This window comes from Scyliorhinus canicula, chromosome 10 (assembly GCF_902713615.1).
Source record: "Scyliorhinus canicula chromosome 10, sScyCan1.1, whole genome shotgun sequence".
Taxonomy (NCBI): Eukaryota; Metazoa; Chordata; class Chondrichthyes; order Carcharhiniformes; family Scyliorhinidae; genus Scyliorhinus; species Scyliorhinus canicula.
Window position 1 is genome coordinate 41,217,664 of NC_052155.1, and position 12,632 is coordinate 41,230,295.

At 43.9% G+C, this 12,632-nt stretch overlaps 1 protein-coding gene across 1 annotated transcript in view; it reads right to left on the bottom strand.

Annotated features, from left to right (window-relative positions):
* tg (thyroglobulin) overlaps positions 1–12,632 on the bottom strand; it is a 475,922-nt gene that overhangs the window by 329,623 nt on the left and 133,667 nt on the right. Inside the window, exons 30-31 of the mRNA XM_038808459.1 lie at positions 11,210–11,347; positions 10,266–10,445 (exon numbers count right to left, since the gene is read on the bottom strand). Of these exons, the coding sequence (XP_038664387.1) occupies positions 10,266–10,445; positions 11,210–11,347 (318 nt within the window). The remainder of the gene's footprint in view (positions 1–10,265; positions 10,446–11,209; positions 11,348–12,632) is intronic.

Sequence of the window (12,632 nt, forward strand, 5' to 3'; positions counted from 1 at the left end):
TTTTGGATGAGTGTACAACATTCAGTTCCATTTGCAACTCCTCAGATACTAAAGCAGTCCATGCCTCGATTCAGCAGAAGCTGCACAACATTCAGATTAGAGCTGAGATTCACATCACATATGTGCTAGACAATGACCATCTCCAACAAAATTGAGTTAACAATCTCTCTTTGATATTCAGAGGCACTGCTAAATCCCCCACCATCAAATTCCTGGAGGTGACCATTCACCAGAAACTTAACTGGACCAGACAGATAAATATTGTGAATACAAAAACAGTTTAGAGGCTGGAAATTCTGAAGTTCCCATCCTGACTCCCCAACGCCTCCCCAGCATCTACGAAGTAAGAGTGTGATGGAATACTCTCCAGGTGTCTGGATGAGTGCAGCTCCGGCAACACTCAAGAAATACGATGCAATTGGGCCAAACCATTTGCTTAATCTGCACTCCACCCATTACCTGAAATTTTTCACTCCCTCCATATCACCAGCGTACAATGGCGGCAGTGTGCATCATCTTCAAGATACACTGCGGCAACTCACCAGGCCTCCTTCATCACTGCAATGCCCCCTCCAAGCCATGCACCATATCGGCTTACATCTATTAACTATTTGATGTCACGAGGTAAAAATCCTGAACTCTCTCTCTATCTGTACTGTACCTATGCCACATGGACTCCAGCAGCTTGAGAAAATAGCTGACCAGCCCCTCACCACCAGCAAATCCCACATCCCATAAGCAAATTTAAAAACAGTTTAAATCTCACTGGTGAAGGAGATGAAGTGTTGGTCTCACTGTTCACTAATATCTCAGATGCCTGATGCCCTAGCCACGCTGTTGTCAGCTTACACTTTAAGCACAAAAGACATTTTAGGCAGAGAAAAACGTTGTAGGAAAAGGACACGCCACGAGGTGCATGTTTCCAGCCAGATCTAGCCCAACGCTTTGTCACGGAAGACACAATCCCTTCAAAAAGCAGGCCTTGTGCTGCTTTAGTGCTCCCAGATGCTAATTATTGCTGACATCATGTGATGTGGCAATGAAAAAACACAGTTATTTCGTGGCACCGATTTCTAGATTATCAAGATCCTTTGCTGTTTTCATCTTGGCATGTTCCACCTCCTCAAACAAACAAAATCTGAAACCGGATTGGCTTTTGGAGACTGCGCTACCTCAAAATCATAAACTGGGTATAAACCTAATACACTGACAGAGGTCTGACTTCCAACATAACTATGTTTTGTGCTGCTAAGGCTACCAAGCTTCAGGATAACTATTGCCATCAAATGACTTGGAATTGTTCAAGGAAACTGATCCCAGCTGTTTAAATAAGAATGAAAATGCTTCTCCGTCTCCATGGGCAACGCATAAAAACAAGATTTGAGTTTGTGTCGGTGCAGGAAGGGGGGGGGGGGGGAATTTTGGCTGGTGTGGTGGGTGAAGAGGAGGGGGTTTCCTTTCAACATTGATCAGATTATTTAAAATTGTAATGGCACAACATGTGAGAGAATGAAACTGGGGAAATTTGAGATCCTGTCCATGTCTGCCTAGATCAATAAAGCGGGAATGGGTGGAAGAGGAGAGGGTGAGAAGACACTACACAAAATACTATGTCGACAATATTAAGGGCTCAGGATCTGGAACAGTTGTAAATCATGCTCCAACTGACAATTTATTCCAAACACCCGTAACATACGCATTATGTTTTCCAGCATTAAGCTAAGGAAATAGAATTCAAGTACAGGCCACAGTGCTTTAAAGGGATAGAACACTCACAAAGTAGCACAAGTTGAATGGGTGACTCAGTGGAGGAGTACACAGGGCATTGTGATACTGGGCAACATACATGGGAAATCACAATATAGAGTCATATAAATAGTGTCCATGTGATACTGAAACACCCCGGCACACATACACACACCTAGACACATACCCAGACACACACACACACACACTCTGGCCAGTATGATACTGTAGCGCACACACACACTAGCCAGTGTGATAGTGGAGCGCGCACACACACACACACACACTGGCCAGTGTGATACTGTAGCACACACACACTGGCTGTTAAGCTCTGATGGTAACTATATAAGAACTAGAAAGCAAGTCTTGACTTCTTTGACTCAAGTTTATTGTGTTCAGTAATCACTTCTCCAACAGTAAAACAGTGCCACCTGAATCCCCTTTATGTGTTGGTGCAGTGTGTTAAACAATAAGTGTGATGCATTAAACAATTAAAGTCCCAGTTCTAACTTAAATACTAGGGAGCATAAACTCTAGCTGAACAGATGTCCCCTCTTAAAAGAAGAAAAAGTCTTTAATTTTGATGTAAATTACAACATACTATTACACAAATATATAGATATATATTTTTCTTCTAAAATAAATGCAGCTTTTTCCCCTTTTTTCACTTATATAGCTCTTCCTTACAGGAAAAGATGCCCCTCTTTAATAATTTCTGATAACTTCTTCCAGCTAGCCCCTCTCGTCATCAAACAGTCTGATAGTTAGGAGCTGCTATCAACCTGCTTGATCCCATTTTTCCCATTTTAGAAGTCCCAATCTCCTTTTGTGAGGCCCTAACATGAATAATTGCTATTGGGTTAATATTTTCCAAGTAAGGCTGTTGATGTAGATTGACATGCGGACCAGAGGCCTGACTTCCAATCTTGAACTCCATTCTAAGCCCATTAATAACAGTATTTTGAAATTCGCTACTACCACCCCACAGAAAATCATCTACATGCATCATGAAAATGCCTGAAATTTTTTGCATGGTGCCAATAAAACATCACAGGGTCTGCTTTCAACTGAAGACAGCCCAACGTTAACAAAACCAACCTCATGGAGAAATACCAAATAATGGTGTCATTCAACATATTTATTTAATTTCCGGAGTCCCCTTTCTGTGTTTTGTGTCTCTTTCAGAGGCAGCAAAAAAAAATCTTTGAAGTTGATGTTCCTGTAAGAACACAGCTTTAATATCTATCTACTTGTATTCCTAAGCATTTGTGGCTAACAGTGCCATCGGTGAATCTACCTTTACATCTTGGTCACTGAAGGTTTCTTCAAAACCTTGTGCCACCAGCCTGACTTTGGCCTTATAAGTTCCATCAGGAAGTACTTTTTCCATGCATAATCGTCTGTGAGATAGAACTCGTGGTCCCCTATCTGGGTTCTCGGTGTACACCCCAAATTCTTTCCAATTTTGCAGTTTTTGCTGTTTTGCTTGTTTTGTTAATTTATCATCTAATTTGTTAAAGCCACGAAGACCTCTCGATCATATGGGCTTCTGCTCCTTGTAGTATTCCTAGTCTGTACCATATTTCTTGACTATGTTGAGCTGTGCCCTCTATCCTGCCTTATACCTTGTTCTGGACTGCTACCGTGCGATCTCAACTTCCTATCATAAGATATTTTTTGAACAATTCTTGATCGCTTCCTATGGGCATGTTCACTGCCAGACCTACTGCCCAAACTGACACTATGGCCTGGATTCTCCCTGACATCATGGACCTTGTCATGGGTCAAGGGGGTAACCCTAGAGATCCCCTAAAACAGGAGACACCCACTGAGACACCCAAAATAGGGAGATCCAGCACAGATAACCCCTAACTAAAGGGACCCCACCAAGATCCTAGCTAAAAGGACCCTCCTAAGACTTACTAGCTAAAGAGACCTCCCCCAGTGACCACTTGACTAAAGGGACTCCAACAGAGACCCCCTAACTAAAGGAATCCCCTCACTGACCCCCATAAAAGAGACCCCTCTCTGGAAGCTGGAGAGCAGTGCAGATAGGGACAATGAAAAAATAACGACTGTTGTAACACTCAACTGGACATACACCAGCTGACTCAGATAGTGGAAGCACCACGTGCCCATTCCGGGAAAGAGAAAAGCAGTGACCTATGTTTAAACCCCTCAGATCCTTTAGCTACAAGCCATTCATTCATTCCTCTTTGCGGGTTATGATTGACAGCTTCCACAAACACAGCTGGGAACCTGGCTTCATTCATCTTCCTTTATGGATGAGTAACTCTGTGTTAACCACAATGTGTACAAACATCAACCACTTCAAGAACAGCTTCTTCCCTACTGCCATCGGACTTTTGAATGGACCTACCTCATATTAAGTTGATCTTCTCTCTACACCTTGCTATAACTGTAACATTATATTCTGCAGTCTCTTCTTCCTTCCTTATGTACAGTATGCATTGTTTGTACAGCATGCAAGAAACAATACTTTTCAATGTATACTAATACATGTGACAATAATAAATCAAAATCAAATTCAAAGAGAGTTGAGTGCTGTCAATTTCCAGCTCAGCACTTCAAAATCACTCAAGCATGGGGGTGGGTGGGGTGATTGGAGTGCACGTAACTCTCTTTGAGGTGGTTGATGTTTGTAAACATTATGGTTAGAGCACTTCAGAGTTATTCATTCTTGAAGGGAGATGACTGAGACAAGGCTAATGACTTGAATGGATGACTTGCAGCTAAAGGATCTGAGGGTTTAAACACAGGTGACCACTTTTCACTGGGGTGTCATTAGTTAGGGAGTCATTGTGGATGTGTCCATTTAGTTAGGCAGTCTCTTCAGATACCTGACCCTCATAATTCTGTAAAGTATGTGTATGAGAAGTAACGGTTCCTCAGCACATTCAACAACCCCTTTTGAATCTGCAAATTTATAATCTTTGCCTGCTAATTATGATGAGTGTCCCCAAACAGCCTGGTTTTCATGCTGCAAAATGACTGTTTGACCATCTGCACATATACCTTTTCCTGGTCCTTTCCACTCATTAAATCCATCTCTTTTGTAGTATGCCATGTCTCCCTGTGTGGAAAATAGTCTCTGATCGCTGTATATTGTGCCTCCGAATTCTTTCTGTGATTTCTGTTTTAAGGAATGCTCTTCTGCCCACTCTGCCCATTCAAATGCTCAAAAAAGGTAAAGCTAATCGTAATCTCCTCCCAAACATGACTTCATGGCTGACGGAATTTGGGGATTTCTCCCAAAACCAACTGATATGGCCTGTAGCCTCCAAACTTCTGTAGTGAATTCTTTGCATGGATGGTCCATGCTGAAGCAAAAGTTAATTAACAACTTGGCCTACCTGCCAAAATTTCATAAGAATTTCATCGATCACAGCATGATTTCTCTCTCACACCTGGTTACTAAATGGGCTTTCTATAACTGTATTCGTAACTATTATATTCATGTTCTCACACATATCCCAAAATTCATCATTCAAAATTCCCCCCTATTATCAGTGAGGAACTTTGCCGGTTTCCACAATCCAGTCACTATACATTTTTCCATTATCTGTTCCATAATTATTTTCCTTTCTTTATTACGTATAATCGTTGACTGACTAAAACCTTGTTGACAAGTCTACAAAGTGTTAAATGAAAATACTCTTTTCCTTATCCAACACCTTAAGATCCATAGCCACAACTTCATTAAAATCTGTTGCGAAGGACATATTCACGATGGGTTGCGCTGGTGTTCTTCTATATTTCTTACATATGTCATATCTATAGCTTATCTGTTCTATAAGTTTGGTGTATTCTTCATCTTTTCTACCCGTATCCCTGAGCATAATTTTTAATCTTTGGGAAGACAGATGGATAAATTGCTGATGCATCTTTAACACAATAAACTTTGTTTTCTAGACTCCAGGGGTGGGATTCTCCCGTACCCGGCGGAGGGGGGGGGGGGGTCCTGGCGGGACGGAGTGGCGTTAACCACTCCAGCGTCGGGCTGCCCCAAAGGTGCGGAATCCTCCGCACCTTCAGGGGCTAGGCCGGCGGCGTGATGGTTTGCGCCCCGCCGGCCAGCGTGGAAGGCCTTTGACGCCGTGCCAGCAGGGGCCGAAGGGACTCCGCCGGCCGGCGCAGGTCCGCGCGGGAGCGTAAGTGCAGGGTTGGGTTCACCTTCACGCCGGCCATCGTGGAGGCCTACATGGCCGGCGTGTAGGAAAAGAGTGCCCCCACGGCACAGGCCTGCCCGCGGATTGGTGGGCCATGATCGTGGGCCAGGCCACTGTGGGGGAACCCCCCCCCCCCCGGGCCAGATCGGCCCGCGCCACCCCCAGGACCCCGGAGCCCGCCCGCGCCGCCAGGTCCCGCCGGTAAGGGATCTAGTCCCATTTACGCCGGCGCGGGACCTGCATAGAACGAGCGGAAATTCGGCCCATCGCGGGTCGGAGAATTGCCGGGGGGGTGAGGGGGGTCGCTGCGAGCAACCGCCAAATCTCCAGCGCCGGCGGGGGGGTCGGAGAATCCCACCCAAGTTGTCCAGAAAAGGCTGCCATCGTTTATAGAACCCTTGTATTGATCCTCTCAGGGCAAATTTGACCCTTTCCAGTTTTATAAATCCCGCCATGTCACTGATCCAGGTCTCCACACTTGGGGGCCTCACATCCTTCCACTGTAGCAGAATCCTTCGACGGGCTACTAGGGACGCAAAGGTCAGGACACCGGCCTCTTTTGCCTCCTGCACTCCCGGCTCTACCGCAACTCCAAAAATCGCGAGTCCCCACCCTGGTTTGACCCTGGATCCAACCACCCTCGCCACCGTCCCCGCCACCCCCTTCCAGAATTCTCCCAGTGCTGGGCATGCCCAGAACATATGGGCGTGGTTCGCTGGGCTCCCCGAACATCTGGTGCACCTATCCTCACACCCAAAGAACCTACTCATCCTAGTCCCGGACATGTGGGGCCGGTGCAGCACCTTAAATTGGATGAGACTAAGCCTCGCACATGAGGAGGAAGAGTTGACTCTCTCCAAGGCATCCTCCCAAGTCCCGTCCTCTATCTGCTCCCCGAGTTCCTCCTCCCATTTAGGCCATGTCATTTTCCATGTCAAGTTTCATATGTGCTTTCTTCATCAATGGTTGGCTCAATAATAATGGTATTTCACTGTTAATAAAATGATCCCTTCCGGCAATTTTGTAAGGTATCATTACTCTTTTTAGTGATTTAAAGGTATTATCATCCCTGAATGTGAAATTCTTTAACCAAATTCTTTAACACTGAACCGATCTTTGTCATTCAAAGAGTCCAGGTAACATTTTAACCAGTCCATTCCACATACTGTACATGTACATCTGCTGTCTAATACAACACATTGAAGCACTCTGTGACCAGCACATTCATCACCTGCCTGAGGCTTATAATAATAACAATCTTTTATTGTCACAAGTATGAAGTTACTGTGAAAAGCCCCTAGTCACCACATTCTGCCGCCTGCTCGGTAAGCTGGTACGGGAATTGAACCCGCGCTGCTGTCCTTGTTCTGCATTACAAACCTGTCTGGCCTACTGAGCTAAGCCAGCCCTGCTTCACGTTACAAAGACAATGCCTTCTCTTTGGTTAATATCTTCCTCTTCTCTTCAGTGGCTTCTGTCTTGTTTCAAACACCCTACAGTATAACTCTTCGGACAGTTTATTGCAATGATGGAATTTTGGATCAGACCTGAAACACTGACTGACCACATCCTAGGAATTTCTGGGGTTAATGTTTCTGTTGAAATTTCCCAATTCATTCCTCCTGCCATAATTGTTGAAGGTGTTCATTCTTTTTCAAAGAATGACACAGTGCAGAAGAGGCCTGTCGGTCCATCGAGTCTGCACCAACAGGTGAAAATTGTGAGTTATAAATCTTGATTCTGGCCCTTGATTTTCCACCTAACACTTTTCTTATTCCTCTTACTATCTATTGTTCTTGTCCTTGATTTCTCTCCTCTGACTCCTTGCACCCCATTCCCCTGCCACTTTAGTTCAAAGCAAACCCTCCCCAACTACTCTGGCAAATAATGTCCCAGGTGAAAAGTTTAAGGGAGATGTGTGTGGAAAGTTTTTTACGCAGTGGGTGGTGGGTGCCTGGAACGCTTTACCAGCGGAGGTGGTAGAGGCGGGTACGATAGCATCATTTAAGATGCACCTGGACAGGTATATGAACGGGTGGGGAACAGAGAGAAGTAGACCTTGGAAAATAGGAGACAGGTTTAGATAAAGGATCTGGATCGGCGCAGGCTGGGAGGGCCGAAGGGTCTGTTCCTGTGCTGTAATTTTCTTTGTTCTTTGACTCTGAAACTATCCCCTCACACCATCTCTCCAGCCATGTATTTATCCAATATATCCTGTTATTTCTACTCTGACTAGCATGAGGCACTGGTAGTAACCCTGAGATCACTGCCTTTAAGGTCCTACTTTTCAACGTACTTCCTAACTTCTCATATTCTGCTTATAGGAGCTCATCACTTTTTTTAACCTATGTCGTTCGTACCAATGTGTACCATAGCCACTAGCAGTTCACCCTTCCACTTCTGAATGTCCTGTAACTGCTCCGAGACATCCTTGACCCTAGCACCAGTGAGGCAACATCCCATCCTAGAGTCTCGTTAACGACCTCAGACACACCTGCCTATTCCCCATACAATTGAATCCACCATAATTATTGTATTCCCACACTTTTCACTCTCCCGTGTAGCAGAATTTGGCTGTAGCTTTCCCATGAGGCCATTCCCCTTAACAGTATTCAAAATGGTATATCGGTTTTACGGGGAAATAGCCAAAGGAGATTCTTGCATTAACTGCCCTGTCCTTGTAATGTACCTGGTGGTCACCCATTCCCTTCACGCCTGTGGACCAACTCTCTATACTTGCTATCCACGATACTCATGCCTCATGGATGCTCCACAGTGTCGCCAGCTGGCGCTCCAGATCTCGAAACCCAAGTTTCTAGGAGTTGTATCTGGAGACACTTTCTGCACACATGCTCGCCCCGGGCAATGGAAATGTTTCTGGCCTCCCACATATAGCAGGAAGAGCACACCACTGCTTTGAGCTCTCCTGCCATGGCTTACACCTTTTAATTAAATTAAACCTTTTGGAAGATACTTACTATCAAATAATATCAATTACTCTCGGGCCTTTCTTCCTTGCTCTTCATTGTTACAGAATATAGCCATTACAAATGATGAATCACAAAATAAGACTTTGAAAACTATAAGCGATAAATGCAGTATTTTAAATATTGCCCTACTGGACTCATAGTATCAGCTGCTTCCACTTGCCCTGCATCACTTTTGAATCCTGACGTTGCTTCAGGAGCTCCAAACTAGCACCCCACTCTCAGTCTCACTCTATTTTGCACTCCAGTAGCCACTGATTCCACTCTCAGTCTACTCTTTCTGCCGCTCCTTTATCCACCTGACTCCGCTCTCAATCTCGCTCTTTCTGTCGCTCCTTTATCCACCTGACTCCTCTCTCAGTCTCTCTCTTTCTATCACTCCTTTGTCCACCTGACTCCTCTCTCAGGCTCTCTCTATTTAAACTGCAGAGCAGGTAGTCAAGTGTTTTTTTTTAACTTATACAAAATAGCCTGTCAATCAATGCAGCCAAAGACAGGGCGTTCTTTTTTTAAAACTCTGACAGTTTCAAATTTAAAGAGTAAGAGGTTTTTTAAAAATTCAGATCGTGACACATAAACAGACCTCATTCATCTTTCAAGAGTGTCTATGTCTCGTCCATCAATTTGTGACTTGCACACGAGGAAGGTCCGTTGAATGGCCAAAATGGGTCTGTTTGAACAGAGTGCTGCGTTGACATCGTCATGCCATTTCCCTCGACTTTCAGAACATTTATCTGTCACAAATGGGGTACAGACATCCACACTCGTGTCCTGCCAAAACCTATACAGGTCCAAGGAGCTTTTATGACTCTGACATAAAACATCACCTCTGCATGCCTGTCTTGTCACATTTTTATCCATGCCCTTCTTAGCAAGAGTTACTGAATAATAGCTGGGTGACAGAACTCCTGGTGACTTTATCTGTATCCCTCCCCCTTGACCACTTTTTAGCCCACGGTTTGGTTAACAACTTTATTATCCCTGTCACCTCAAATGCAGTCAGCTTGGCTGATATAAATAGCATTACATGGAAATTAAATAGAATTATATACAATTGCATACTCTGACATCAAATTATATAGAAAGTATATACAATTTAAACGTGGAAACAGGTCTTTCTCCTCAGCTAGTCCATGCTGGTGTCTATCCTTAAACAAGCAATTGTCTTAATCCCACGTTCCCACCCTGCTCTCATATATCCTTTACTCCCTTTTCCTTCAACCACGTATTCATAAACATTGGCAATCAGAAACTATGGTAGTTTATTCCATTGCTTCATAATACAGTGGGAAAAAATTCCTTTGCTCTCTGTCTTAAATTCTTTCAACAATGCAAGACTCACACTTCTTCTTGAACAGTATATTTGGTTCCTCAGGTAGGACAAGGCCACAGTTCATTGCAGGAAAATTAGGGTCACGACTTGGTTGACAAAGTTGCGTGTCTGGGTACAATACACATTCATAATGCAGGGCTGCACTGACCCGGAAGGTTGTCACTTTACAGAAGTTCTCCTCTGTGCACCCTGAAATAAAAATGGAAAACTGGGCTCAGTGAACAACAAAACCACCAGTCACCCTTATTCCATCTTAATTTGGGTCAGTGTGAACACTCTCAAGGACAGTTCACACACCAGACGTGAGCCTAGTCACTTTGAGCACAATGCTCTGCATTTCCTGTACCCTGGAAGAATTGGAACTTGAGCTAAGGTGCCAAATACGGCTCAGTGTGCAGCACACTGGCCCCTATGTCAAACGTTGTGGGTTTTCCCTGGTGTCCCCAGCAATGTTTAATTGTCAAACTACATCAAAGCAAAACTGATTATCCGATCATTTTATTTATTTATTTATTTATTTATTTATTTTTTTTAATTTAGTGTACTCAATTCATTTTTTCCAATTAAGGGGCAATTTAGAGTGGCCAATTCACCTACCCTGCACATCTTTGGGTTGTGGGGGCGAAACCCACGCAAACACGGGGAGAATGTGCAAACTCCACACGGACAGTGACCCAGAGCCGGGATCGAACCTGGGACCTCAGCGCCGTGAGGCAGCAGGGCTAACCCACTGAGCCACCGTGATGCCTTTGATTATCCGATCATTATCAGTAATGTTTATGGATCTGCTGCACGTCCCAAAGTGACGAGGCATGAATGGTACATCCTTGGCTGCAAAATATTTTGGGAAATCCTGAACACTGGAGCGATTCCGTTTCAGTTTTATAATCAGGGATAGAAACACAATACCTGTTCAAAATAAATAAGAGTTGGATGTAAATTGTGTTACTTACGTGTCAGGCACCACAGCTCTGCCTGTGCAGTTGGAAACTGGTGCTTGAAGAGCTGGTAACGTTGGTTTGGAACAGACTGGTTCAGATCTATTTGGACAAGCTTGGGGTCCATTACTGAGAAAAGATCTCTGGTGGTTTCTAATCAACACAGAAAATAACTTTTCAATTTTTGTTGTTTGTTAAACTGATGCCTGAAAGCTTTTGCATATTGGTGACCACCATCTTTTTCATGCACCCAAAAAAGTAAGAACATCTGAGTCGGAAAACATCTGGACCTGGAACGTGCAACCACATTCCTAGGAATTCCTGGCTCCCTACACCCATTCCCACACTCCTCCCAGAAACATAAGGGTCTATTTGCCTGTTATTCCAGTAACTATGTTAACCAACTTTAAATTCTATTCCTAAAATAGCAAATAAAAGGACTTATAATCATTTAAGATTGAATGGACGTTTTCAAAATTATGATTGACTTAGACAAGGTAAATGGAGAAAATTGATCTCCTCTGGTTTGTGAGCCAACAATTAGAGGTTGTGAATTCAAGATGTTCTAAAGAATCAAGGAAAACGTTGAGGTCATTCTTTTACACAGATATTTGGTCGGTCCAAGAAGTACCAAGGCAGAAAAATGTTTAAAAGGGATGCGGATAAATAATTGTAAAAGAAAATCTTGGAGGTGAATGGAGAAAGGGCAGTGGAATGGGACGAAGTGGACAACTCTTCCAAAAAACCAGTAAAGAACTAAGTGGCCTTCTTTTCTGCTGACAAAATCAATAACTCCTTTGAGAATTAGCTAAGTGCTTACATGCCATCATTACACAGGACAATTTTCCAGGCTATAAAATCTATAATAAAAGGCAGTATGGTAGGGAAACTGGCTGAGGCACCTGAATAACCTCCCGGATCCAATGCTTCCTATCATGTGAGGAGGTACCTAGTAGAGCTCAAGTGTTCCCTCACCGGGTGGCTAGGAAAACAAGGTGAAAACTTTCTGCTTTCAGCTTAACTTTGCTGAAAACCTGAATGTTCTGTTTGCTGTTAGAGGGAGGTGGACAGTAAAGAGGGAAAACAGGGTAAATATTACAGGTATGTCACTAACCCAAGTGAAGAAGAAGAAAGGTTTCAGCGGCTAAGGAGTAACCAACCCCTTTCTAAACTGCTTCCACAATCACTTGCTCCCAGAAGGGATTATTGGTCATGGACCACGCGTTGGGAGTTGATGACTCATAATTTCCCATCCATTTCTGCTCGATAGAAAATTAAGGGCTGCAAGTCTCTATTTTCTGATCCAGCATTCAATGTGAACAACAATCCTTATCAAGAACACGTGGTCGGAGAATTAGCCATTCACCTGAATTTTCCGATCCAGTGGGAATTGTTCTTTTCTACCTCCAGATTGATGGTGGGAGCTATTTCATCTCAG